Source organism: Cotesia glomerata, linkage group LG10 (assembly GCF_020080835.1).
Source record: "Cotesia glomerata isolate CgM1 linkage group LG10, MPM_Cglom_v2.3, whole genome shotgun sequence".
In the NCBI taxonomy this organism is placed as follows: Eukaryota; Metazoa; Arthropoda; class Insecta; order Hymenoptera; family Braconidae; genus Cotesia; species Cotesia glomerata.
Window position 1 is genome coordinate 14666119 of NC_058167.1, and position 27768 is coordinate 14693886.

Here is a 27768-nt window from a genome sequence, read left to right on the forward strand (position 1 = left end):
AATAAAAATATTTTATTTCAATTGAAACGCCCTTTCAGAATTTTAATTACGACTAATTAAACGCGGAGTTTTAATTACGCGAGAAAGAATTTTTTTTCGCAGTAATTTTTCTTTTACTATCAGTCACTCGCATTTAAAAAAAAAGTGTCTCCATTTTGATTGTTTTTTTAATTACAATGAGACTTTATTTAAAACTTTTACGGTGTTACGAAATTCCACGCAGAGATTATGCAAAAGAATCGAGCCGATAAATTGCGTATCTAAATGCAATTGTCTTTCCATCGAATAAAGTGACGGGGAGCAAATTTAAAATATATCTATTCAATTTACTTTTTTTTTCTCATGCTCATGAATTTAAAATAAATCGATTTAAATTGCCAGTGACTCTTTTTTTCGACGAATTTTTTGTATTTTATTTAATTAAAAAATATATTTTGTGCCTTTGTGATTACGCTGGAATATATTATAAAATTTTATGTTACTTTACACCGAAATCGAGTTACTAAATTAGTTACGGACATTTTTATTCAATTACGTGTTATCAAAAATTCTTTTGCAATGTCGAGATATTATGGCCTCGCTCAATATCGATTTTGTTTTTAATCAACAATGTTTGTCACAAACTTTTAAAAGAATTAAAGTATTTAGTAATAATTTAATTTTGTATGATTACATTAGTACATGCATGAAAAAAAAATTTTATTTAGACAATAAAAATGAATATAGCGGAACGATAGGTAGAAAACTTCTTTATCGCGGAGAGAATTAATTATTTCGAGTATTTTTTCAATAGATGGCGCTCAGACCTTTTTCTTTTCAGTTGTCTGAAAAATATAATCTTTAATATAAAACCTACTTAGGAGATACTTATAATAAAAAATAAATTTTTTCTCTGTGAAAAATTTTTATGAAAGAAATAATTTATTAAATACCTAAGAAAAAGTAGAAATAAATATTTATAGTTTGTGAATATTTCTAAAAGTTATAAATTGCGACTCTGAAAATTTTACATATACAGTCCAGTCTCGTTATAAGTCCTATTTTTTTTTTTTTTTTTTTTTTAACAAACTTGCGTTAATACGAAAGAGACACTAATAGGACTCATAACGAGACTCGAATTTATTCCCGGTGCCTTACATGAAATATTAATAATAAAAACTGAATATTAATTAAAATTTGAAACATTTTTCTAAAAACATTATATAAAAAAGTCGAGGATTGCTGTGAATAATGATAAAAATTGAAAAAAAAAAAAAATGATTGAAAAACTAACCCATGAAATGCATAAATTTTATTAAATTAAAAAAATCCCATAATCACGAAAAGTTATTTCACCCGTCGATAATCTCGATAAAAAAATAAAATTTTTTACTCGCTTCCGTTTTCATCTATAGAGTTATCAAGTCACGTTATTACCCTTAAAGTCAAAGTAAATCAACGTGAATAGATTACACTGCTCTTTTATTTTAAAATTTAATATTTTATACCCTCAGTAATCCATAAAAACTCGGTGGACTTTTTCAGGATTAAAGTGATGCTACCTTTATTGGTGAAATGTCGTAAAAAGAATGTGTAAAGACTTGCCCATATACCAACCAGGATCCTCACAACTATACTATACTATAAACCTCCCTATTCTCTTGCCCTCTATGTACATAGGACGAGAAAAGTTTTATACGAAGAATAAAACTTCCGGCCGACACTGATGGAGTTACTTTACCGAATATTTCTTTTTCATTTTTGTTCATCATCTCTTTTTTAGTTTGTAACTCTAAACACTCTTTGCTTTTTCATTTTTTTATTTATTTTTTCGTGTCCTAAGAAATATGTTAGTCCGGGCGTTTTCGTCACTTTTATTACTCTAAAGAGAGTACTAAAAACTCGTTAAAAAAGTTCAACTATTTTTTTTTTGTTTACTTGCTCAGTACTTATTTATTTTGCTTTTTTTCCTCTACTCCTTTTACTTTTCACGTGCAAACATTCATCATATAAATTCTTTATGATCTACAATAGCAATAACGAGTTTAAATTGTTGATATTTGCTGTCACTTTGTTGCCGGGATTTATTTTTTATTTACAAAAAATTGAGAAAAAATTTTTGTCAACAGTCTGAGATGTTTTTATAATAATAATAATAATGTTTTATTTAGCAATTTTGCTACATTAAAAAATCATAAAAAATTATTACAATAAAATCAACAATAAATATCTTACATATCTATTTATAGTTTAATATAATCTCTTAATTCTCTTTTAAAACTTATTGATAAGTTTTTTCATTTTTAACGTTTGGCGGCAATTTATTATAAGTCATATCCTTTGTAAATAATGGTCTTTTCTTGGTTCTGCTGTATGTGTTTTTGTACAATCAATATTTAATAATTGATGATTTCTTGTCTTATATGAACTTCGTTCAGTATTATTTATAATAAAAATAATAATTGTTCGTATTATTAATAACAATAATTCATTTCTAAAAGCCAATAAAATTTTTTTCTAATATTATTATTATTATTATTATTATTATTATTATTATATTTTTAAACGACATAAAAAGAGACAAAAGAATGCTTTTCTCATCATAACGCATAATGCAGTGAATAATGAACGATTCACTTGTTAACAGTACAATTTAGAATGTTAAATGAGTTTTTGATTATAATACTTGAGTACTTGCCTTGCACTCGTGCAATCAGTGACAACAGAGTGTTGCTAGATGAACAGAGTGTGTAATAAAGTAGTAATGGTGATGGTGATATAAATATGCGAGAACTAGCACTTTACAATGTGTACTATATAATACATAATGTAGATACAGTATATGTATATAATACATAGTACATATGTGTAGATGTAAAAATACTATATGCAGTGCAGTGGGTAGAGTAATTTCAAATAACAACTTTTTTGTCTCTATCTGCTCATCCCGGTGATGGTTAATGCAACGTATGTTGCCAGCGTATGTTTCCACGAAGCGGAAATATATTTTGCAATAACGAGATAATGTTATCACTCCATATACCACCACTACCACAGATGCATACGTGATATAAATTGAGACTAATTAATGAAAAAATTTGCTTTGTGTCCGACAGGTTATTCATCAAAATTAAAAAAGAAGAAAAAGTTTTCTATCATTCATAAAAGTTTATTTTTTTTTCTTTTTTATTTATGTATGATGAAAATTATGATATTCAGAATGAACCACTATATTGAATGAACATATCCTTTGGAATATTTAAGGCAATCAACGGAGAAGTAAGAACTTCATAAGATATCTTCTCAATACTGAAGTTGAAGCAACAACTTCGTCAAGTTCTCCAAGTGGTTGGACTAGTTTTCGGCTGAGTGGAGACAGGTATCGAGCAACTTCAATTCAATGCATTTGAGATTATTAAACATACCACATGGAATTCGAAATTATTGATGGTTATTGACAAAACTTTAATTATTATTTACAAGCAGATATTAAACTTGTTTGTTATCAAACTCAACAACATTATGAAGTTTATTGTTTTGATGATAAATCATAATTAAACATCAAACAACCTGAGCATGATTATTTTCAATACTCTTAATTACTTCTATTAATTCATCAATTTTATTTGACTTAATATTTATTAATTTTAGGAGAAAAATTCGCTATCAAACTTAATTATGTTGATGAGTAAAAAAGAGGAGAAAACGATTTTTAATTTATAACTTGAGGAAGTACTGCTGATACTGCAAATGTCATATGTCAAATACGAAGTTTCGTTTGATCTACGCATCAGATTTACCTACGCAAAGTTGCAAAAAAAAAGAGACAGAGATAATTTGTGATAGTATTTTTTATTAATTTTTATGAACATGTGACTATTTATGATAGAAATTATCATTACAATTTTATACACAGTAACTGAGTTTTAAAATTCTGGGTCAAATATCGAATAGAAGCAAAACTGACTCGATTTTCTTCTTCATCTTTTTCTTCTTCTTCCCGACAATTTGTCTCCAAAATTTATCCAGTAAAACCGAAAGCTTAAAAAATAAATGAAGAGCATCCATCACCGTAAATCTTCCTTATTCTTTATTACACACGTCAGTTTAGCTCCATAAAAAAAATTATATCTTAGCAAAATTGTTGGGAGTGTACATGAGGCACAAGAAAAGCTTAATGTCAGGAAAAAATAACGATATATCATAGTTGATCGCGTACGAATCATTAAGATATATTACTTCTTTCCATAAAATGTACGCATGAAAAAGTTTGTAAATAAATACAAGGGAAATAAAAGCTCCAGTGAATATAAATGCGACTTTTGACTGCGCAAAATGCTTGTTTAGATTTTTACATTTTTTCTTCTTTTCTTCTTTCTATAAAATAAAATATGACGTGCAAACTGTTTGACGATTGGAGAAGATTGGAATCTGGTTCACGCAATGCCAAGGAAAACAGCCAGCCTCAAAGGAGAAATAACAAAAGCTGTTGGAAAAAAGAAAAATAAAATAAAATAGAGGAAAAGCTCGTGTAGATGTACCACGAATAAGTATAACGACAAGGGACAGGAGTGAGAGAGTTGTTGTGAGTGAGTCCCGAGGGTGGGATGAGAGACAGAACGAACTTCTCTATCTCGACGTCGTCTCAAGGAAGATGCTGAGCATCCGATCGACACGAGTTGGAAACCAGTTGCCTCTTACTCCCGAGTCCTTTCTATCTCGACGTCTTTTCCAATATAAAAACTACCGAGAGGGTGGAGGGTGAGGCCAGGTTTTCCTGGTCTAGCTCGAAACTCCAAGAAGGTTCAGCTTGCTTTAGGAGTTTGAGATCCACTCTGATCGTTTTCGAAACGAGTCCGTTCTACAACGAGATACGGAAAACTCGTGATTTGTAATTCTTAATACTTTTTCCGAGCTTTTCGATGCAAACGAGCGCGATTTTACGCTGGCGGTGTTACGAAGAGTTATTTCAGATCAAAGTTTGTTGTTGGTTCAGTTTTTCTTTGTTTTCCTTAGAGAAAATTTATGGGAGTGCGTTTTGTTTTGTTCAAGTCAGAGTTTGTATCTTGTGATGGTGGAAATTTTCCTTCTAGGAAAATCATTTTGAAATGGCTGAAAATTTTATTTATTTAATATTTTTTTGCTTATTGATCAGGTATCGCTCATTAGACAAAAATCATTGTTCTTGATTTTTATCAATTATGAAATTATTTTTTAGAAACAAAAAATTCAATAGCCAATAACAGGGTCACTAGAAAATAAATTTAACGTCCTTTTACAATGTGATATTTCATATAAAAGAAAAGGTATAAACTTGCATTTGGAGAAAATGAAAAAAAAAAGGAAAGAAAACTGAAAAATTTGTGTTTTTTAAGTATCTGTTAAGATTTGAAGCTTAACCAAAAGAATTTAAATTAGCAATGATATGTTATTTAGTCGAATAATATAATTTAATATCGAAAATCTCAGAGGAAAAAATATTTGAATTAAGCCAAGTATCATTTAAAACATAAACGTTATACTCAACAGACATTTATTACAAAATATTGTTCTAAGTTTTGACTTAAGGCCACGAAATATTTAAAATTATAATAAAAAAAGGTAGGGAGTAATTGTCCACAATAGCTAAATCCAATTTTTTTTTTATAAATATATAATATGTGAAATTTTTCAATAAAAGTTAATAGTAATAACTTATTACCATAAATATACTCTGCATAATAAAGATAAAATTTATAAAAGAAACAAAAAATTGCAGTGATGCGAGTAAAAACGTAAAAAAATCGAAAAAACCAGTATAAGTATTTAATAAGATATTTTGATAGGCGGTTGTTTTAGCACGAAAAATTCTATACTAGCTATTTAAGGGGAAACACGAATAAAAGGATAATTTTTTTGTCTAAATTGTTTGTCTTTATAAGCAGAATACAAATTTTATTTTATCGATTGTTCATACAAAAAAAAAATAAATTCAATTCTAGTCAACATTTGTTTGAATTAAACGAGAAGTATTGTTTTAAAATAATTAAATTTGAAAAGCTTTATTTATGATAAAAATAATTGTACATTTTCGTGCACTGCACGTAAAAAAGCGACAGTGGTTAAAAATAAAAGCCGTTTCTCGTCGACTAAAAATCTGGAATTTCGGTTGTACCCGTGACTCGACGAACCGTGTTTGCTATTTCCCGGATGAGTTTTCGTTTCAAACGTTCCATATACATGTATTTATATTTATATTTATATTTATATTTATATTTATACATGTGAGAAAATGCTATGAGTTTCATGTTAACCCAGTTGCCAGGGTCGTAAAAATATTTAAATTAGAAAAAAGGTTAAATCGATAAAGAACTTCGCCCATTGCCTTCTATGGCAAAATATTTATTGTAAAATAAGCCGAAAATAATTAACACTATGTTGATTATATTATTCCGTCTGTGACCTAAGTATTCGGAGGCAGTATAAGTGAGAAAGGGTGAAAGAATAAGAGGTTCTTCGGTAGATAATCCGACATAACGAAGAAGCCTTAACGGCACAAACTTGGATCGTTAATCCTTTCAAAACATTGTCTTCGCTCAGGATCCTCGTGGTTACGTTTATCAAGCCCCGCTCGCTGGGTAATGCCTCTGGCTGCTAAACCACCCTGCGGTGGATGTTGGACGATTTAAGACTACGCTCCTAGCTCAAGACAACCGGAACCTCGAGATTTAATCTTCATATCTGCTTTTTGAATATTTATTTAGATACTACTACTAAGAAGATAAGGACTTTGTTACATTAATTTTATGGTGATATTAATTAGATGAGTAATTCATATTTGGAATTTTTTTAATTTGGTTGAAGTTTAAAATTACCGAAAAATAAAAAATAATTGATGAATAAAAAAAATAATAACATTTTTTCATTGATTTTTTGATTAATTTATTTATTAATACACAGAAAAAAAAAGCTTCTTGCACCAAGAAAATTTTAAGGAAGATATATAAGTTATTTTGGAGCAAGAAGAAATTTTCTTGGCTCAAGAAACTTTGACTTCATTCAAGAAATTTTCAATCTTCCTTAATATTTTCTTGAGCCAAGAAAATTTACCTTCCAGTCAAGAATTGGTTTTTTTCAGTGTACTAGTTAATTTCACGCCAAATCGGTCTTAGTTATATAAAAATAAAAATATATTGCATCGGACTCAAGCCGGGAATCGAACCTGAATCTTCATGACTCGCGTGAAACCAATACTAATAACTGAACAAAATTTTTCTACTTCAAAATACGACAAAACACTTTTTCTTCACTTCTTCACTTTGAAGATAAAATTTATTTCTTCTATTTACCTATCCATTTACAGGACAAAGTAACCTTGAATGCAAGACATAAAATGTCGACTGTCAACCAAACAGATTCTTACTACAGTACAGTAATGAAGAAGATACGGCGTTGTAACATACACTACCGTCATATAAGTTACTGCAAATAGAAGTTAGGTACACAACTATATACCTCGAGTTTTATTACGTAGTATACTGTTGAGTAGTACTACTGAACTCTATCTTTTTATGCTTGAAAAAATGTACTTCACAAAAAAAAAAATTCCTTGAAAGTCTATAATTTACTTTTGGTTGAAATTTTTCCTGGTTTTTTTTTAGCTTAATTAGATTTTAATATATGAATGAATTTTGGATCGAATTCCGGTGAATAAGCTAATTTATTGATCATAAATATGTAATAATATTAGAAATTCTGTTTTTTTTTTCTTTTTTGTAGAAACAACACAATTCGGTTATTGGAAACAGTCCAAACAAAGTTAATATTACCGGCCCAGACAATTATTATGGTAAGTACCCAGCAAAATTTGTTAATTTGGCACAACATTATCGAAATTAAGATTATAATATCGTCACTTTAAGCAAAAAATTGCCTCACTCATATTCTGTGAATTATACCAGTGAGCCAAAAGCATTAAAAAGAATTTTAATGAAAAATAATCTTAAAAAATATTCATTTGAACTATTGCCAGGAAAAAATGTTAAAAGGATGTGAAGGTTTTTCACGAAGTTAACTGAAGTTTAAACATAAAAATTTGATTTTATGAATCTCAACGTTACTATTTTTATATTATATGCACGGTGTTTTTTAAAAAGCTGTCTACTCTCTACATAACATTCTATAAACACAAAATATATATTATATACTAGTTACCAGTAGCTGCGAAATCCTATTACGGTCAAAGGATTACCGGGTCTTGGTAATCGATTTTGTTTTGCATTTCGATACCACACTCTACGTCGCTGTTCATGCTGCTCATTCCGTCATGGTTTCACATGCATGCATATATTTATTCAAACTGGTAAGCTTACGCGAAGCTTGTCAATATTTTTTGTTTCCTGTTATACTGTTAATGTACTCTAACAAAAGATTATTGTTTCATTTCACGCTAACAACTTTTTATCTGTACACAGAAAAAAATATTAACTTGAATCAAGCGAAAAATTCTTGAACCAAGAACATAATTTTGAAAAATTTCATTGTCTTGAATCAAGACAAAAAATTTTTGAATTAAGTGAAATTTACTTAAACCAAGAAAAATTTCTTAGTTTAAAAATTTTTCTACTCAAATCAAGAAGATGAAGTTCTTCAAAATTGTTTACTTGATTCAAGTTAATTTTTTTTTCTGTGTATTATTATTTTTTTTTTAAAGAAGAAAAACTTGAGCAATGCAATAAAGAAAATTTCTGAAGTGAAAATTGAAGTGCAAATATAAATTGTTTCACTGAAAGGAATAGAACAGTCTTGAAAAAGTGTAAGAGAAAAAAGTTTTTAAAAAGAAGTTAAATAACATAATAACGTTAGAAGAAGCATCAAATTGAATGAAAAAAAGTAAAACGCGGATGATGATAGTGAGGTTACTTTGAACCGTTAACAAGGCACTATGAGATGTGTATAGTACGTGAAAATCCGAGGTAATAAAAAGTTTACAATACTAGAGCATGCCCATTTCTGCTTTTATAGTCCTGAGACGGTTTAAAGTTACTTACAGTTGTTGTACAAATGGAATAGAATAGAAGTAGAAAGAACTCCAGCTAAAGGTTCTACGGTTCATTTGAGGAGAAAAATTTATCCATCACAGTGAATCACGGGTGAGACTTTTTTACGTCTTTCTTCCATCCAGGCTAATTGAACTTTCTTTTAATTAATCGGCAATATTTATTGAAGGAAAAGAGTTGAGGATTGAGAACTAGATGCTCAAAGCGGGATGAATAATGTAAAGAATCATGGAATGAATAGCAGTTGTTTGAGTTGGTAAATTAAAAGTAAACCATTATTATTCTTTTACAGTTCATTTGGGAAAACTGAGGTGATTTTTTAAACAAGAAGTTTATAAATCTCTTCAATACAAAAAAGTTTTTTCTATCTTGAAGATAATTATAAATTTTTCAAAAATATTATTTAGTTTAAAAAAAAATTTACTGTCTGTTCTTTTAAAAGTTCATTATTGACTTCGTAAAATATAAGTACATGGCGTTTAAACCAGCGTCATGAAATGTAGAACGTTTTATTATATCAAAAAGTTATTCTTCAGAAGTTGCATATTCGGCGATTCAATTAAGCTCTGCATCAAAATTTAATTCAATTAAAAGTTAGTCAAAACTATTTGACAGTATTAAATACAAGCTACATAAAATTTTATTTTAGTTAATCAATATAATTAACCATCGATAATAATAATTATTTGTAATAAAAACTTATTAAAATTTAATTATACACTGAAGAAAAGATTGAAATTTTGATTTCAAGCAATAATGAAGCATGCCGGCGCTCGAGCTTGAGGCAATAAAGTTTAATGACTTAAAAAAAAAAAAATAAAACAATGTATGCAGTTAGTTAAACAATAAAAATTTGACTTATTTTAACTGAGGACATTCAGAAGAATTAAAAATTTAATCACTCGGATGATGATTCGACTAATTCCGGCCATTAATTTCCGTCAATTTCTGCACGTGATGACGTGATACTTGCCAAGTAATAAATCTCGATAACAATCTAGCGTTAGAATATAATATATGATAGTACATAACGAAGGCAGTTTATATTAGCGGTCGTATTGCTGAGAAAATGAACTTGAAAATGAATAACTTAAAGGATTGGATTACGGTTTTTAAATAAATTACCACCGAGATCGGATTAATGATGCACCATTTGCGGGTTATACTCACACCCATCCTCGAGGACTTTTTTCACTCTCAACTTGCCCAACTTGCTCGTCTACACTCAAACATACAAGCACACATACATTTGAATCTCTTTCTCTCTCTAACAATTCTCTCTTGTGAGTACTAGCAAGTTCGCAGAGGTCATAAATTCGAGCGACCACACGCGATTTGCCGGCGTCACGGTAAATTCCGGAATAACCTTTACCCTGTATATTCTCCGCTCATGCTACTTCCCAGTTCCCAGCTCCCAATTCCGAGCTTATTTCTCCTCCCAACACAGCCCTGCGGGCAAACACTTTGTCCATTTCAAATCTTCCATTGTACTTTGATAACAACCTGTGACATTGTATCGGAAAAGCATTTCTTAAGCCGACGGGCTTATCATATCGGGATTATCTGTTTTCGGCGCAATGAATTACTTATTTGCTCCATCCTAATGGATTATTCACGTTCCAAGTTTTAGTAGTGTACCTTGATTCAAGGAAAGGTAACTTTTTCTACTTCCACTCACGTTATTTCATTATTTATACATGTTTTGAAGGGTATGTCGTGAACATGCTCCATGATTTCCAATAATCTGATCTAGTTTTCATTATTATTTACAATATTTCATCAAATTATGTCTATTTTATCACATAATTTATTTATTTATCTATTTATTTATTCAAATTTAAATGCCAAAGTAAAAAGCCAAATAGCAAAAGTATAATTGTAAATGATTTACGTACATGTAAAACCATAAACATAGTCATTATCAGTAATATCAGTAATATGGATTGTGACTTATGAATGATAGCATAAATAGTAAAATATAATAATGAAAAATTAGAAAAAATAATAAAAAATAATGCTTAACAAAGCCTCAAAAAAAAGAATCTTGACTACGTTATAGCACATAAAATATGCATGATCTTGAATGATCTGATGAATTGTCTATTATAATGCACAATAACTTATAAATCTTGATCGAACAATGTCTTATGATCGAAAATCATGTCATATAATGCCTTAAAAAGCTTCAGGAAGAAGGATCATATCCGATATTAAAATATCGGTCATGTTCCATGATCTGATGAATTTTTTATTATAATTTATGGTGGCAAATGATCCTATATAATTCCGAACAAAACCTTAGCAAGTAGGATCATATCCTATAAAACATCGGACATGCTCCATGACTTAATGACTTTTCTAATATAATATATGATACCGTACGAAGTTTACCCGAGTCAGAATAATGAACCTTCATGAGCCTACAGGACAATTCTTAATTGTTTTAATCAATATTTTTATCTTTAATTGTTTTGATTGATCATGTAACCTTACATTGTAACCATAAATTTTTAAGTTTTTTTTATCAATGATTTTTTAATTACTAATTAAATTTATTTGTATTATACTATTTAATATTGGTATGAGTGTATTTTGTGAGGTTACATTGATCAATCAAAACAATTCAAGATAAAAATATCGATCAAATCAGTTAAAAATTGACCTGTGGGCTCATATAGGTTCATGTAGGTTCATTATTCTGACTTGGGTAATAAAATAATATTTTACTGAGCCAAGTGAAGAAATGATAAGAAAATATGAAATTTCCTGCCCTGAAAATTAGAATAAAAGCTTAGAAAGTAAAAATCATTGCACTAACAAAGCGCTGCTCTTGTTTTCTCACAGAATTTTTACTTTATTTATATATCTAATGTAGTGCAAATTGTATTAAGTAAAAAAAAAGATAAATAAAGATCAGCAATTAAATCGGTCGAGTATAACGCAAACTTCGCAAGCTTGTACAGCACAATTGTATTAGTAAACTGAGCACTAGGCCTAGCTGAGCACATACTTCAGCCGAGTTGATAGAATGCATACCTGGTACTTTCACAAAAGTTATATTATATACATAAAATATATAGTTTTAGCTGAAGTGATATTACAGTGTGTAATTGCCTCTTATAACTCAATATAAGTGAATAACCTCAGTTTACGTAAATTTTAATACTCTCGAACTTTCAATCTGCTTAACTTTTTATGGACTATAATTTGCAATTTTAATTCTGTCATCTTGTGGGTATAATTAATTTTTATTGAAGAAAATTGTATAGTTAATATGAAATTGAAAATTTTACGATTACAACCCTAACAAAAATAATTAAACATGTTTTAGCAAGCATTCAACTACCAGTAATCTCGATTTCTATATCGGGGATTAACTCAATTAATTGAGGATTATTGTGATTTCATACATTCGCAAGTACAGAGGGTTTATTTGATGAAGCTAATATTTTGTATTCAAATTAAATTTCAGTTTTTTTTATTCGGAATTTAATGTATTTTATAATAATGGGATCTAGCTCATCAAATATCATTACGTTCGAGCTCATTATAACTATCAGAGCGTATAGCGTATTCATCGCTCATTTCAATGACTTTAAATTTTTATTCATTACTGAAAATGGTTTTGCATTTGATATTACTGAGCTTATAACAATTATCTTATAACAATAATGAGGACATTTCTTTGCCAAAATTATTAAAAAAATCAATAATTCATAAGAAACAAATACAAAAAATTTTCTAAATAAAGAGTTGTAATTTTCTCTGATTAGAAGATGTAAATATTTTTCAACAAGACTAAAATTTTGAAGAAAAATCTTATAACGTAAAATTGATGTCTAAAGTAAAGTTAATTCAGTATCGAAATTCTAGATACTAATCGAAAGAATCGACCCTGATTTATAGTTCTAGTTTACTGTAAAATTAATTAATTCTTTAGTTCACCAAAAATAAAAATAATTCCTAAATAAAAGTGCACATAATATTTTCAATAAGAAATTTTTTTATCTATAGAATTGACTTTTTCTGCAGAATGAGCGCTCGATTCATATTTAGAACCCGCAAACTTTTTTTTCAATATCCTATGAATGATCGAAGCTCATACCTTTTGATTTTGTAATTTCTTCACATGATTTCATTCGCCGATTTTGATTTCAATCTATACTTTTATTTTTATTTTTTTTCTCGCAATTCAACGCATGTATCCGTTCACATTTATTTCTCATAAATACAAAACATTTATATATATATACTATTATTTCAACGTGACAAACCATTTTTTTGTTACACCCGAGCGCACAATATACTGAAATTGGATAACCAACAAACGATATTTTACATTTTCATCTCTCGAGCTTACAAAGCTTTTAAAAAATACTTTTATTTATATTTTCATTTTCATTTTCGCAATCTATAACCTAGAATCAGCTGAAATCATTGGTGCGTTTTATTCAATTTATTTACTTATTTACTTTTTTATTTTTACTATTAAACAGTTTCGGATTTGTATCCGTGCTCGATATCGCGAGCTCTAAATAAATAAACAAAACAATGCTTAAAAAAAATAGATGGAGTTAAAAATAAACAGCATCCGAGAGGATCAAGATAAACAATTTTGTTTTAAAACAATACAGAATAGACGATAAGAGAATGAAGCGGTTGATTTAATATTGCTTAGGCAAGGGGTTGCCCAAACGTTAAAACACGAGTTGAATTTCCGATGATTGGACAGAGCTTTCGATTTGTTGAATACAAAGTAAATTATTCCGACTAACGAAATTTATCCAACACCTGACGATTTCATTTGTAAAACGCTTCCACTGTTAAAGATAAAGGACCGCTTGATAAAATCTTACAAACGTTTCGAAGACTCGATTTAAATGAGTGTTTTATTCAATTTTGTAAGTTGAATTTCATGTTAGTATACGAACTTCGTTGGTTACACTGAAATCGAAAAAAAAAAATACTTTGGTTCTGTTTACATAAAGCGCCAAATAAGAATCTTCTCGTTTTACATTATTTTTTGCTGTAAATCCGAAACTACTAAGTTTACTAAAAAATTGATGATCTTTTTTCATATCTTATTAAATTTTTTATTGGAAATTTTTTTTTTGTAAAATAAACAGTTTAAATGTTACAGTAATTTTAAAAAAAGAAATTTTATATTGATTTGTTCGCTTAAACAATTTTTTTTTTTAATTGTTTGAGTCATTAAATTTTTATCAAAAAAAAACTCCCAATTTATAAAATTAATTAATATTTTTAATTGAATAAAAAAATAATTTTAATAATAAAAAAAAACGCATTTAATTACAATAACTATGAGATATTTTTTTTTTACTTCAACTTGGAAATTAATGAATTTATCAAAAATTGATAAGGACATTTTTTATTAAATTTGAAATATTTTTTATTCCAATATTTTTCTCGAGATAATTAATTAAAAAGTAAGAGTATAATTTAAAAAATTAAATTTTTTCTTGATCTTTTCGCTAGAACATTTTTTTTTAAATAGTTCGCGTCTGTAAATTTTAATCAAAAAAATAAGTGTCATAAAAAATGACGCCAGTAATTTCCAACTCATTAAATAAATTCATATTTTTAATTAAACCCGTAATTTAATCCTTTGTCTCCATCAATAGTTCTACTTGATCACGTGTCTTAATTTATTTTACTGTCAAAGGGCTTTTGAACTTGACTTAGCCTCGCTTCTGTCCTTAAAAAAAAATTAAGGATGGATTATTGATGAGGTTTTTTAACCGGTAACTATTTTTGCAGCGCTTTGTTCCTCGAGTTGATCATTATACTCGAATCCGCGAATGCAATTAAGGAAGATTCAAGTATTTTCTCGTCTGCCGACTAGAATTATATCCCTAAGGCACCAGGGGTCGGAGAAAAGAGCCAAACAGATAGGAAACTTCACTGAGAATTACGAGACGGAATATATGAAAGCAAAGAAGGGGATTCAGCCGTATCTCAAGAGCACTTTTAAAGATTTTCCATGATTTAAAATCTCCTTTTAGAATATACGTAACTTTGTCCGGCATTAATTAAGCTTGTTATAATTGTTTATACAGCTATTCCGCGGTATTTCTGGGAGTTTTAAGTAATTTATACCTTGCTTTAAATAAATTATTCTTTAAAAGTTGAAACATTACTTAAAACTTTATCTTAAAAGTTGCTCTTTTCAGAGCCTTAGAATGTTCTGGGCTGGAAAATTTGATCTAGTAGGTGCCATGCCGAGGTTCAAAGCCTTCTTATCTTTTTTCAACTTCCCTAATAATTTTTTTACAATTAAAACTTCGGAAATAGTTGTGAAAATACGTCTACAAACATTGATTATTTATATTACGATCCAGCAATTCTCATAAAAACATATTTTAACTTCCTAGTTTTTCAATATATATGTTGGCGTATTTCTATCTACTAAAATATATTTAGGGTGTATCAAAGTGTTTGAACTATTCAGTTTATATTTGTTCAATTTCATACCTCAAGTGTCCAAACAGTTCAATGTTTATCTAATTACATTGAAGAAAAAAATTAACTTCACTTGAACCAAATAAATTAAAGTGATAAAGCTCTTCAAAAGTAAATTTAATTTTTTTTTTCAATGCAGTTAATCATTTCTAGCTTTTCACTGAAAAATTTTAAATAAAGACATTTTTTTAAGTTCGAGTAAATTTAAATTAGTTCAAAACTTTTTTGCGCGATTAAAAATACAAAGTTTGTTAATAATTTATTTATTCAAAATTTTTTCTCATTATCAATTTTTTAAAAATTTTGAAGTACTGATTCGTTTTTATCATTGACATAATCTTCAAACTTTATAATTTTACGCTTATAAAAAAATTAATTTAATTTAAAAAAAATCTTGAACTAAGAAAGTTATTTTAAAGTTTTTTATTATTTTAAATAATACAGAAAAATTATTAAATCAAGTAAAATTTACTTAAAACAAGAAAAATTTATTACTTAAGAAATCTTCCATTTTGGTTCAAAATAATTATCTTAATTCAAAATTTTTTAGATCGAAACAAATTAATTTTTTACGTGTATTTAATTATAAAATCTTGGTTCAAAATAATTTTCTTAGTTGAAAATTTTTTAGATCGAACTAATTTAATTTTTTAAGTGTAATTAATTATAAAATATTGATTGGATAAATAAATCATGCATTTTTTAATTTTCAAAATTTATTTTAAAGTTTTAGGACTTAGAAATTTTGAAATTAAGGGCAGAAATAATTATTTTCTTCGAAGACTCAAATAAACGTGGTATAGATGAAGTGTTAGGTAAATTCTCGCAGGTAGTCGACGGTATGAATTCAATCGTGCGTGAAACCGTGCACGTTACCGACCACACCGTAGTACGCTGTTGAATATTCATAGAGTGCGGATGTTGGCACCCGAGGTATATTGAGTGCTCTAGAGAGAGAGAGAACCCTGTGTATATACACTACAGTAATGAAATATGAAGACTAGTATGAGTATATGCGCGAATAATGAAAACTAAAATAAAAGACTTCCTAAAAAAGGTGTGATTCAAATGAGGATTCTCGGCACAGTGACACTGTATGCTGTAATGAATTTAGTCCAGTTGACTAAATTGTAAATTACTATGGATTAAAGTTAGAAGTTGAAAATAAATTTAAAAAGTCATTTTTTAATGAGTCAGTAGATTAATTTTCGATCTTTAGTCATCATTTGTAGATTTTAATGGTTAAAAATTAGTGTAATTTTTTATTCTTCAAAAGATAATAAAAAATTATGTTTTTTGGTTAATTAAATTAAAATGCTAGCTGATAGTATTAAGAGGATAAAACCAACTGGTAGATTAAATCCTTGGATGCTTTGTTGTGAATGAAAACGCCCTTCCCTTTGACAACATCATCAAAGCTCTACATCGTGCTCGTGTAAGCTCAACAGATGTTTTTGTTGATGACTTGTGTTCTGATCTTGTATAACAATATTATTTCAAAGTATAAAACTAAAATGTTTCATTAAAAATATTAATAACAATAATAAAAAAAAAAAAAAAAAAAAAAAAAAAAATTAAAAAATTAAAGTTTAAAATAAAATTTATAAAAGGGTGTCTTAAAAAAAAATCTAGAAAAATTACAATTGAAAATAGAAGTTCTCACAAATAAGATAAAAAGTAGATTTAAAAATTATTAAATTTCATTCAAAATTGTAAAAATTAATGACTGGGAATTTATTTTATGAAAATTATAATTAAAAGTTTAATTTCTTCATTTTTTTTGTTCGAAGCTTCTTCTATTATGATAGAAATTATCATTTTTTCGTACAGTAGTGAAATTTGTTACTAAAAAAAAACCATAATAATATATTTTGCTATTACGTCAAAATACATTAACAAAATTTTTTATTAAAATAAATTAATAATAATCATGATTATAATTTTCAGTAAATTGAGATAGTAAATGAATATTTTAATAAAAAAACTTAAACTCCGTTATTTAAATGAATATTTCATAAAAGAAAAAAAAAGTATAATATTCAAAGGATAAAGAAATTTTTCCATTAAACTTTTTAACACAAATAAAAAAGTGTGTCTTTGAAACACCGATATTGTTGATGTAATAGGAAAAAAGTCGGCACAGTATACAGTGCAGTATTGAAAACAAAAAGTATTGAGAACAAAACAGAGGAAAAAAAGGGTTGAAAGTGAGCGCGAGAGAAAGAGGAAGTGAACAAATAATGAGGAAGATAAAAAAATCTCGGAAAAGAAGTAAACGGAAGTGCATTCGTACACGACAACGCTCCTCGACCCGTCAGGAACTTTAGTCAGTGGTCTCTCTTTATTTATTATTCATGAAGCCCACGGGGACATGTATCCGCACCTATTGATCCTTCGTCTTCTCTTGTTTTTTTCGTATACGCAAAAAAACTTACCGATCGGCAATAATTTAAGCCGATAAAATTTTTTCCGCGATCATAAATCGTTGCGATATTTTTTAATGCTAATTTTTTTTTTATTTAGATACAGGAAAATGTTTAAAACAAAAATAACGACTGAAAATTTAATGAATATATTCAATTATTTGATTTCGCTCGTTTAAATAAAATATTCGCTGCAAACGAATAATTAAAAATAAATAATTAATCAAATTTTATTCACTTGTTGTCAGTGGAAATTTTATTTGATAAAGCGAATTTTTTTTTTCTTTTTATTAAAACTTCAACCTTGATGAAAAAAATTTTCAATTATTATTTAATTACAGGAGCAAACACGATTTAGCAATTTTTTTTTTTAAATACAAGCACTTAAAGAATTTTCACCCGTTTTATTAAATGACACGAACTTCGCGAGCGCTAAATATGATTACGCGCAATAAGCCGGATAATAACCAGAGTCTAGGGGATACTGTGAAGCACAACCCTCGAGCACTGTAATTTTATACTTTTTAATCTGTAATATTATACTTGACCGATTAAAATTTTACGATATCGATTTATTAATAAAAATTAACATCTATAATAAAAAATGTAAAAAAAAATTATTGAATGGACGGAAAAAAGTAAACTGTAATAAATAACAGTCGATTTATAATAAGTAATGATCAACTGCTAACAATTATCATTTCAAACAGTAAAATCGTGATTTTACTATTCACTATATAATATTTACCATTTACTCTTTACATGGAAGAAAATACTATTTCAAACAGTAATATTCGCTATGTAAATGTCTAAAATGTTAAAGTATAATAATTAAGAATTCAGACTTTGATATTTATCATTCCGTACCTAAAAAATGATCTTATAATATGTAAAAAGTATAAAATAAAGTTAGTAAATTTCTAATACAAGCAATGTCACTATTTACAACGTAAAATGGTAAATTTTAAACGCAACGCTAAAAATCAAACTGTAATTATTGACTTGCTTGGACTGTTAAGATGTATATTTTAAAAGTAGAATTTTTACTGTTTCAAATGTTAAATTCTTCCAAAGTGAGACCCCCTTCTCTTTCATCTGAGTTCTCCTTCTCCTCATAATATCGACTATATATTGAAATGGCAATTTTTACTGTTTGAAACTGTAATTTTTAAGATGAAAGAGTCGTAATTTACTACAGTGACAGCTACTAATCACTTATTTTCAATATTAAATTATAAATTGTGGCTTTTATACTTTCTACATTAAGTTCTGTAATATTTATATTTTTGCCACCCCGATATCCGCTTTACTATTTGAAACTATAAAAATTAACCGGAATCCGTGTGAATATTACAGTTTACTTTTTTCCGTGTGGATTAAAAACATTCCAATTTGATGTTCTATAAATTTAATCTCTTGTGAATGAAAGAAATAAAAAATAATGAGAAGCCTGGAGGGATGAAATAAAAAAGATACACCTTGAGGATAGGTGGATGGTATTGTCATCAGAATTGCAGCTGGTAATGCTCGGCCATTTCTTCGAAAGTATATATATAGTCGGCAGCTGCAGCATTTGCGACGCGTTTAGCAAATCACCCTCAACCCTGTTACATTCTGGGGGTATCTGTCTTCTCCTATCTCAAACTATCTCGTCTAACAACCTTCGTCTTGGGTCTTTCATCTTAGCTCTTGGTACTTCTCTTTGCCTCAATTCTGCTCATCACATCGTACCAAAACTATCTAACTAACTAACTCATCTCAAACAAAACTATTGCTTACCTTTTCAATTGACACTGCACCTGACAGCAACCAATCGTCGTTATCAAATACCGAGCCGGCCTTTCAATCTATTCGTCTATTCAGACCTCTTGAATACACGAGTTACTATTTAAGCAATAAGCGGTTTATATTATTTAGCTCTATTGTCAACTTTGATGCATTACTCTTGTTATTATCGGTGTAATTGATATTTAGGTTTACATTGAGCTCATAATCAGAGGTCAATTGATTCTGATTAAACTTAAAGCTAATTTTTAGCCAATTTTGACGTTTTCTTATTATAACAATTACTGAAATAATCGGATGATTATTATTGTCTTTATTATTATTATTAGTATTATTAATATTTAAGTTTTCGTCCATATTTAGAATATTTAAATAATTATTAGTATTATTTATTTTAATTAATTTACTAATATTTAAAAATTGCCACCAATTTTTCAAATTTTTTAAATCTTCTAATTATAATCTAACAAAAATTAATATTTTTTCTCAACAATGCTTACAAATCTAATTATACCTTTCTTTCTTTACTAACATTTATTCAACACGACATTATTGCTTATCTCTAATTTTTCAAAGCTATAAAATACCTGAGTAATTAAAAATATAGCTTGTTGAAAATTAGAAAGACATTGAAGATTAAATTTTTAAATTGAGCAATAAAAAAAATTCTAAGTTTTCATAAAATAATTAATTGAACCCCAAAAAGTAAAAAATAAATTTAATAAGTACTTTATAAGCCTTACTATGCCTAAATTATGGAAGTAAATTTAAATACACAAAAAAAAGGTTTACTTTTTTCAGTAAAATTTTTCTTGGGTCATAAATATTTTTTTTCTACTCAAGAGTTTATTTTTTCTGTGTACAAACCTTTAATATAAAAAAATGTTTTAATTGGCTATTGCTAAAAATGAATATTTACTAATGTGATTAAAGAAAAAAAATAATGTTTCAACTAGATTCTTTTTAAAAAAAATTTTCAATTAATTAAAATTGTTTACATACGGCCGTTAACAAAATTTTTCGATAATTGAAAGAAAATAAAACAATATTGCAATTACTTAAAAATAAAATGATTAAATGAAAACTAAGACTTACTCTTGTGTTTAGAACTGCTCTTCCACAGCCCGCGGAAAAAAGACATCGTGTTATTGCAAATGATACCGGAAATAATACGTCAAAAAGTATATCAAACCCGATAAAATTACTAAATGAAAACGACAAAACAGTTTATCGATAAACGCAACAATTGTTGGTCGGATGTTATGGCACACACTGGTATGCGGACAAGTGGAGTTCAGCAATGTTTGTTTTGAATGTTGAATGATATCGGCAAATGAAAAGGTGCTACTGTATTCGCGCCGCGGCACGATATGAGCGTTACGGCAATTCGCGTTCCTACTCATCGTGTAATGCTCCTGCGCGTGGCATCCAGCTTCCCACCCAACCTTCATACCTGTTTCAATCTTTATATATACGTATACATATCAATATATAGGTTGTCCGATCGGATTTCCAGACCAGGGACTGGAGACCTGAGACCTGAGAATCGAGAGTTGAGACAAGACTTAAGACACGGAGAGACACAAATAAACGACATTAACAAGGACAATTGAAACCGATTTTTATGAGATTTCATATTTTTAAAATAAATAACCTTCAACCTCAGTTAATGTCTTGTCTTAAAGAATTGAAGTTTTTAGAAATAAATTTTTTACAAAGAAAATTAATAAAAAATTGTTAATAGTTCTCTTTTATGGGTATTTAATTTTTTTTTGCATAAAAAAATTTTAAATTATTTTAATTCGTGGCAAATTTACTATAATAATCATGAAAATTTGGTGAAATAAATTTTTTTCATATTTTACGTAAAAAAGCAAACAATTTAGAAATAAAAATGTCAATTTTTATATTTTTTTACAATTTTTTCAAAAATTTTTGTCGCCGAAAAATTGACGTTTAAAAAAAAATTTTTTTTAATTATTATTTTTATTAATTATTAATTAATTCATTTTTGATAAACTTTAAGTAAAAAAAAGTATTTGACTATTCAAAAAAAATTCTAAATATCATTTATATGGATTTGTCTTTAAAACTATTACCAAAAATTCGACATTAAAAATTAAAAAAATTGCTAATTTATATTTAAAAAAAAAAAAAAAAAAAACAAAAAAATGAAATATCGGATGTCTACTAATTTCAGTATCATGGAAAACTTAAGATTGTTTGAATTAATCAATTGCTTGGTTGCCTTGCATGCTTCTACTCCAAAGATAAGTCACGCGATGTCCATATACTTCAAGTTCAATGTTATTCACTTATTACAATACACTCTTGTAATTGTTAGTTGATAAAGTCAAGGCCGAATAAATGAAATCCGCATTAATTATATACATTACCATTTCATAAAACTTTTTATCGATTGTTAAAAATAATTATTTTGTATCAATAAAAAAAGTTTTTCCAACATTTATAACAGAATTATTATTTTAAAAGTTTAACGAATTAACATTTTTATAATTTCAACTACTGCTTTTGACACTCACTCGTCGAATTCAAAATTGATACTCAACTTATAATATTATTTCAATAAACGCTCTCATTAGTTTGAACGCAATAATTTCAAACTTCGTACAATATCAAATGATTTATATCAAATATCAACTATATTAACTATTAACTATTTTAAATCAATAGCGGTATTAATAACACAGTTTATCGAGGATTCTGTCCTCCAATTCTGTCGGATATTTCTCTGGGAACACTTGAAACCATACATCTGTCAAATTATATGAAGCTGTACTGCAATTGACTGATTTAAATTATCGAGTTTGCAATCAAGTACTAAAATAAAGTGGAATAAAATTATAAGCATGAGTTTTTGAAAAAAGAAAGAGTGAAATTTAAGAATATATAATTATAATTATAAAATATAATTATGCATTATAAACATGAAAAGAATTTTCGAATCAAGGACTTGTTATAAAAATTTTTTTACAAGTATATTTTTACTCCAAAAAATATTGATCTGATAAAGAAATTTCCGTGGACAATTTTTTTGATCTAGCCATATATATTCATATATGGCAATTTATGATCTTATATAGCCATATATAATGATATATGGACATGTATATGGCACTATATAACCACATATGACAATATATGGCCATAAATGACATAACATGGATATATGGCAATATGTGTACATGTATGGAAACATATATGACAATATATGATCTTATATAGCCATGTAGAGTGATATATGGACATTTATATGGCACTAGATAACACATATGGAAATATATGGCCATAAATGGTACGAATGGAGATATATGGCAATGTGTGTACATATATGGTAATACATGATCTTGTATAACACTATATAGTGATATATGGACATCGATATGGCACTACATCAAAACAAATGGCAATATATGGTCATAAATCCCACGACATGGGTATATATGGCAATATGTGTACATGTATGGAACCATACATGGCAATACGTGATCTTATATAGCCATATATGGCAATATATGGACATGTATATAGTATAGACCTCCTATTCAAATATAAATAATTCTGTGAAGCGGGAAAGAATAGGAGTTACGGTAATTATTACGTGAAGCGTTCCACATTCACGTAACAGGATATTGGTAGGAAAGGATTGAGAAAGAAATGTGGAGAGGATCATCTTAATGTGAGTTTATAGAATATGCGAGAAAAAATTATTAGATAGCTCGGACTGGGATTCGAACCCAGAACCTTCCGAAGACATGTCGGCTACTCTACCATTTGAGCTATCCGGTCTATACTAAATTTCCTTTCGCTTATTCTATATACATTAAGTCACACCCACACCGTCCATCTTACGGCAAGCATATGGCACTCTATAAACACATATGGTAATATATGGACATAAATCCCACGACATGGGTATATATGGCAGTATGTGTACATGTATGGCAACATATATGGCAATATTTTGACGTATTAAAAAAATAAACAGCTCAACATAGGGCCTGATATGAAAGTTGGCCATATATGGCAATATATATGTATAGACTATCAAAAAATTAAATAAATCCACAAATATCAATTTTTCATATGATTTTTAATATAAAAAAATTATAAATAAGAAATTTGATACAAAAAAAAATCCATTAGTCCATTAAGAATTCTATGTATCGGTTCATCCTAAAGAAATAAATTGAAATGAAACCTAAATTATTTTTCTCATATGGACAAATGCATGCTACAAATCACATGATTATTCCCGTCTCACCTCCCCGCAACCATACAAACCCATCCCCTTTGATAAAAATTCACTATTCTCCCATCCCCCCGCTCATAGTAAAAATAAATTTTTCACTTTTCACTTTAGTAAAAATAAATCAGTGAAGTAGACTGTAAATCTTCTTTTTCATTTCAAACTCATCCGAAATATATATAACTTAAGTTTAATGTTTTATTTAAAATTTCTACCACATTTATTATGATGATAAAAGGCTAAACTTTAATAATTCCGTAATCTCTGAATCTAGGGACTATTCTTCATAAACTTGACGTAAGAAATAATTCACTAAAATCTGATCATCAGGCGAGTTAAAATTTAAAGTTATTCGGAAGACTTTGATTTTTATAAAAAATGATTATTATCCAAAATTGTTTAGAAACAAAGTTTAATACAGTTGAATAATTGTATCAATGGGGGTAGATCTAGACTTAGATCTCGTTATATATAATAAAATAATATAACTTCTGAGAAACTCACCACTAATGTCACGAGAACGTTAATGAGAACCTGAGAAGAGACGTCTTCAGTCCTGACTAAACTTTTCATCCAACATTTCGAGGACTCACACACATTATCCATCCATCTCAAGCTAAACCTGTACTTCTTGACTTTCATCCTCATTTCAAAGTTACTCGCAACTTGGATTCGTTCTTCTGCAACCTACAACCTAACAACCTATAACCTCCATCAACCTACTACTACTGCAGTAGATTTCGCGAAAATTATTCAAGAGTGAAAAGTTTTCTTTCGGCTTGAGTCTTACTCAAACAGGAATGGAAAAACTCGGCATAATTTTGTTCTAAGATTTTATTTTATTTAATACTTTGTCCCATCAACCTTACTCAAACTACTTATCTTCCATTAGTAATGACTTTTACAATTTATAATTACTAGAGGTTACTTCTTGACAAATTATTTTATTCATCAACTTATTTATTTTTTTACAATCAACAGTTCCTTATTTAATTAAAATTCTCTTTAACTTTTTAAATAATAATAATAATAATAAATAGCAACCTGTAGTCACTGTGTCTGCCAAAAATTAAAAATTATAAAAAAAAATTAAGCTTTATGATTTTTTGGGTTTTTTGGGTACTTTTAAAATAAATTTTAAAAATAATATTGCTATCAAAGAGCGAATTAACTAAAAGCTAATTCGGCTGCCCAATTTTAAAACGCAGGAACTGCAAAATTTTTATACCTGATTTTTTCTAGAATTGCTGCATTTTTTACAACTTTAAGACTTTAATTTCAAGTATTTTTTGCTAAAAATATTTATATTCAAGTATTTTCTATTCATAAATCAAATTTTTCATCAATTTAGCGGGCAAACTTTTTTTTAACAAGAAAAATTGAAAACAATTTTTAAATGTTAGTTACTGTGTTTTGAAATTGGGCAGCCAAATTAAATTAACAATAATTTAATAAATTGAGGTTATAATTGAGAATGGTTTTACTTGTATCACTGTAGAGTGTTTTACAAGGGAGGGTGGGGAATTATTGTCTCTCCACTTTTTTTTTTTTTTTTTTTTTTTCTCCGCAATATAATCTCTCAACCCCGTCATTATAACTCTCAACCACTTTTTCGTCCCCACCCCCCTGCATGTCGGGATTTTTTCTTTCATGCCCGACACACATGTGCTGCGACTGTGGCCGACTTACGCGTTATAATCAGTACCTGCATTTGCATTACGGTCTTAAATAGTATGGAGGTACTTCTACAATGACATTTTACCGCCATAACTATATGGGAAAACCACAGAAAACCCGACCAGTACAGAGGCTGGCAATGAAACGCACATATTCTTAGTTTATAATCATTGAAAAATATTGGTGCACGCCGGAGTCGAACCCTGGTCCCACTCTTTCAAAATGCAGGTACCGAGCCGATTAGGCTATTGCCAACCTTCTTACAATAATTTAATAAAACAAATTTATAGAACCATCAAATTATTAAAAATTCCTCTAAAAACTTAAAATAAAAAACTGACCGTCATTAAAAAATACATAAATTTGTAAAAAGATACAAATTGACCTCAAGACTTTTCTGATAATACCAAATTAAACTATAAAACTCTATTATAAAATAAAAAATGCCCGACATAAAATTTTTCTAGTTCTGTTAATCATTTAGACAATAAATTGACTATCGCTGAAAAAATATCAAACTGAGAAAATCATAAATTCAGGTCATGACCTTTTTGATAGTACTAAATTTAACTATAGAAAAACCATTTTATAAAACAGATGTCTATCACAAAATTTTTTTTATTCTGTCAATGTCTATGGATCAATATTTGACGTAAAACTACACTAACATGTACAAAAATAAATAAACAAATTTTATCTCACGCGGAATTCCAATCTGTTCATTGTTAAAAATCATATAAAATCTTTAAAAGTTACAAATTCAAATCAAAAATTTTCTAATAACACTAATTATAACTAAAAAAAAATTTATTTTATCAAAAAAATTCCCCGGAAATAAAATTTTCCTTATTCTTTTAATTATTTAGATTAATTGTTTGAGATGACAATAAAATTGAAATAAAAATGCGCATCTTGAATATTTCTTCAATACAACATATATTGGTCTGGGGAGGATTAGTCGCCGTACCGAAGGGATGTATACGTATCTGAGGAATTCCAAGCACGAGGTTTGGAGCACTGGAGTGTAGGGTAAGGGTAAACGGTAAGGGTCGTCGTTCTACTGGTAGTACTCGACGTTATTGCATCGGATAATGTAAAGGAAAACGATAGAGATAGAGATGGAGCGAGAAAGGGCTGGTTGATATTCTTCACTCCTGTACACTGTATGTCTTACCTCTTACCTCTTACCACATCTATCGATTCCTCGTTCGAAATAACGTCAACTGCAAATCTAATATCCAATACATATACCAATATAATGTGTTCCTAGATTATCGGATTTTCTATCGGTGTAATAATCCTAAACCAAATTCTTTTCTCTTCATTTAACTCTTATCAAAATTGCAATTCCTAAACACTGATGGAAGAATTTGTTTTTTAAATGGAAATGTTATGCTAAAATTATTAATTGAAAAAAAAATTATTTCTTAAATATTAAGAAATATTTTTAAATAATAAAAAATTTTTCTATCAATTATAAAATTTTTATAGACAATTAATTAAATAATTAAATAATAAAATTAGCAAAGAAGAATATGTTTATAATATACATAGGGGAGATTATAACGGGACAGAGATGTTAGCTTTCAACCCTCGACTCCTGAGTTACGTGACAGGTTAGTGCCATCAGGGCCAGCAGTACTTCGTAATAATAATAACGAGTCTGTGGCATCGTATTATAAAATCGCGGTGAGTTGCCTCTCTAATATATAATACTAGACCGCTTTCACAAGAACAGACGGAAGGAAGCGAACCCCTTAAGAGCAAAGACCTTTTTTCACGTGACTGAGTGCCTTAAATTTGTCAGTAAAACTCAGATAGGCTCTAAAATAATACTGTTATTTTCTTTTTTTATATTTCAGACCAACAATATCAAATGTAATCTAATATTTTCCGCATTGCCCAAATTTTATCAGAGAAACAACATTGAACATTTAACGAAGAAATGTGTGCTTTTTTTTTAATTTTGAGTTAATAAATACAAAATAACTTTTATTTGATAATAAAGAGGTAAAATTAAAATTATGATATCGCATTTTGAGGTCATAAGCCGAAAATACAATACTGCGGTTATAATTAACGGTTATAATTAATGCGCTGGTAAATTGTCGTTATG

The 27768-nt window shown here is 28.3% G+C and overlaps 2 protein-coding genes across 2 annotated transcripts in view; one reads left to right on the forward strand and one right to left on the reverse strand.

The window, feature by feature from the left end:
• Window positions 1–21085, reverse strand: part of LOC123272515 (low density lipoprotein receptor adapter protein 1-like) — a 33434-nt gene extending 12349 nt beyond the window's left edge. The window contains exon 1 of the mRNA XM_044739374.1: window positions 20801–21085. Coding sequence (XP_044595309.1) covers window positions 20801–20846 — 46 coding nt within the window. The 5' untranslated portion in view covers window positions 20847–21085. The remainder of the gene's footprint in view (window positions 1–20800) is intronic.
• LOC123272527 overlaps window positions 7790–27768 on the forward strand; it is a 58873-nt gene continuing 38894 nt past the window's right edge. Inside the window, exon 1 of the mRNA XM_044739386.1 lies at window positions 7790–7807. Within this exon, the coding sequence (XP_044595321.1) occupies window positions 7805–7807 (3 nt within the window). The 5' untranslated portion in view covers window positions 7790–7804. The remainder of the gene's footprint in view (window positions 7808–27768) is intronic.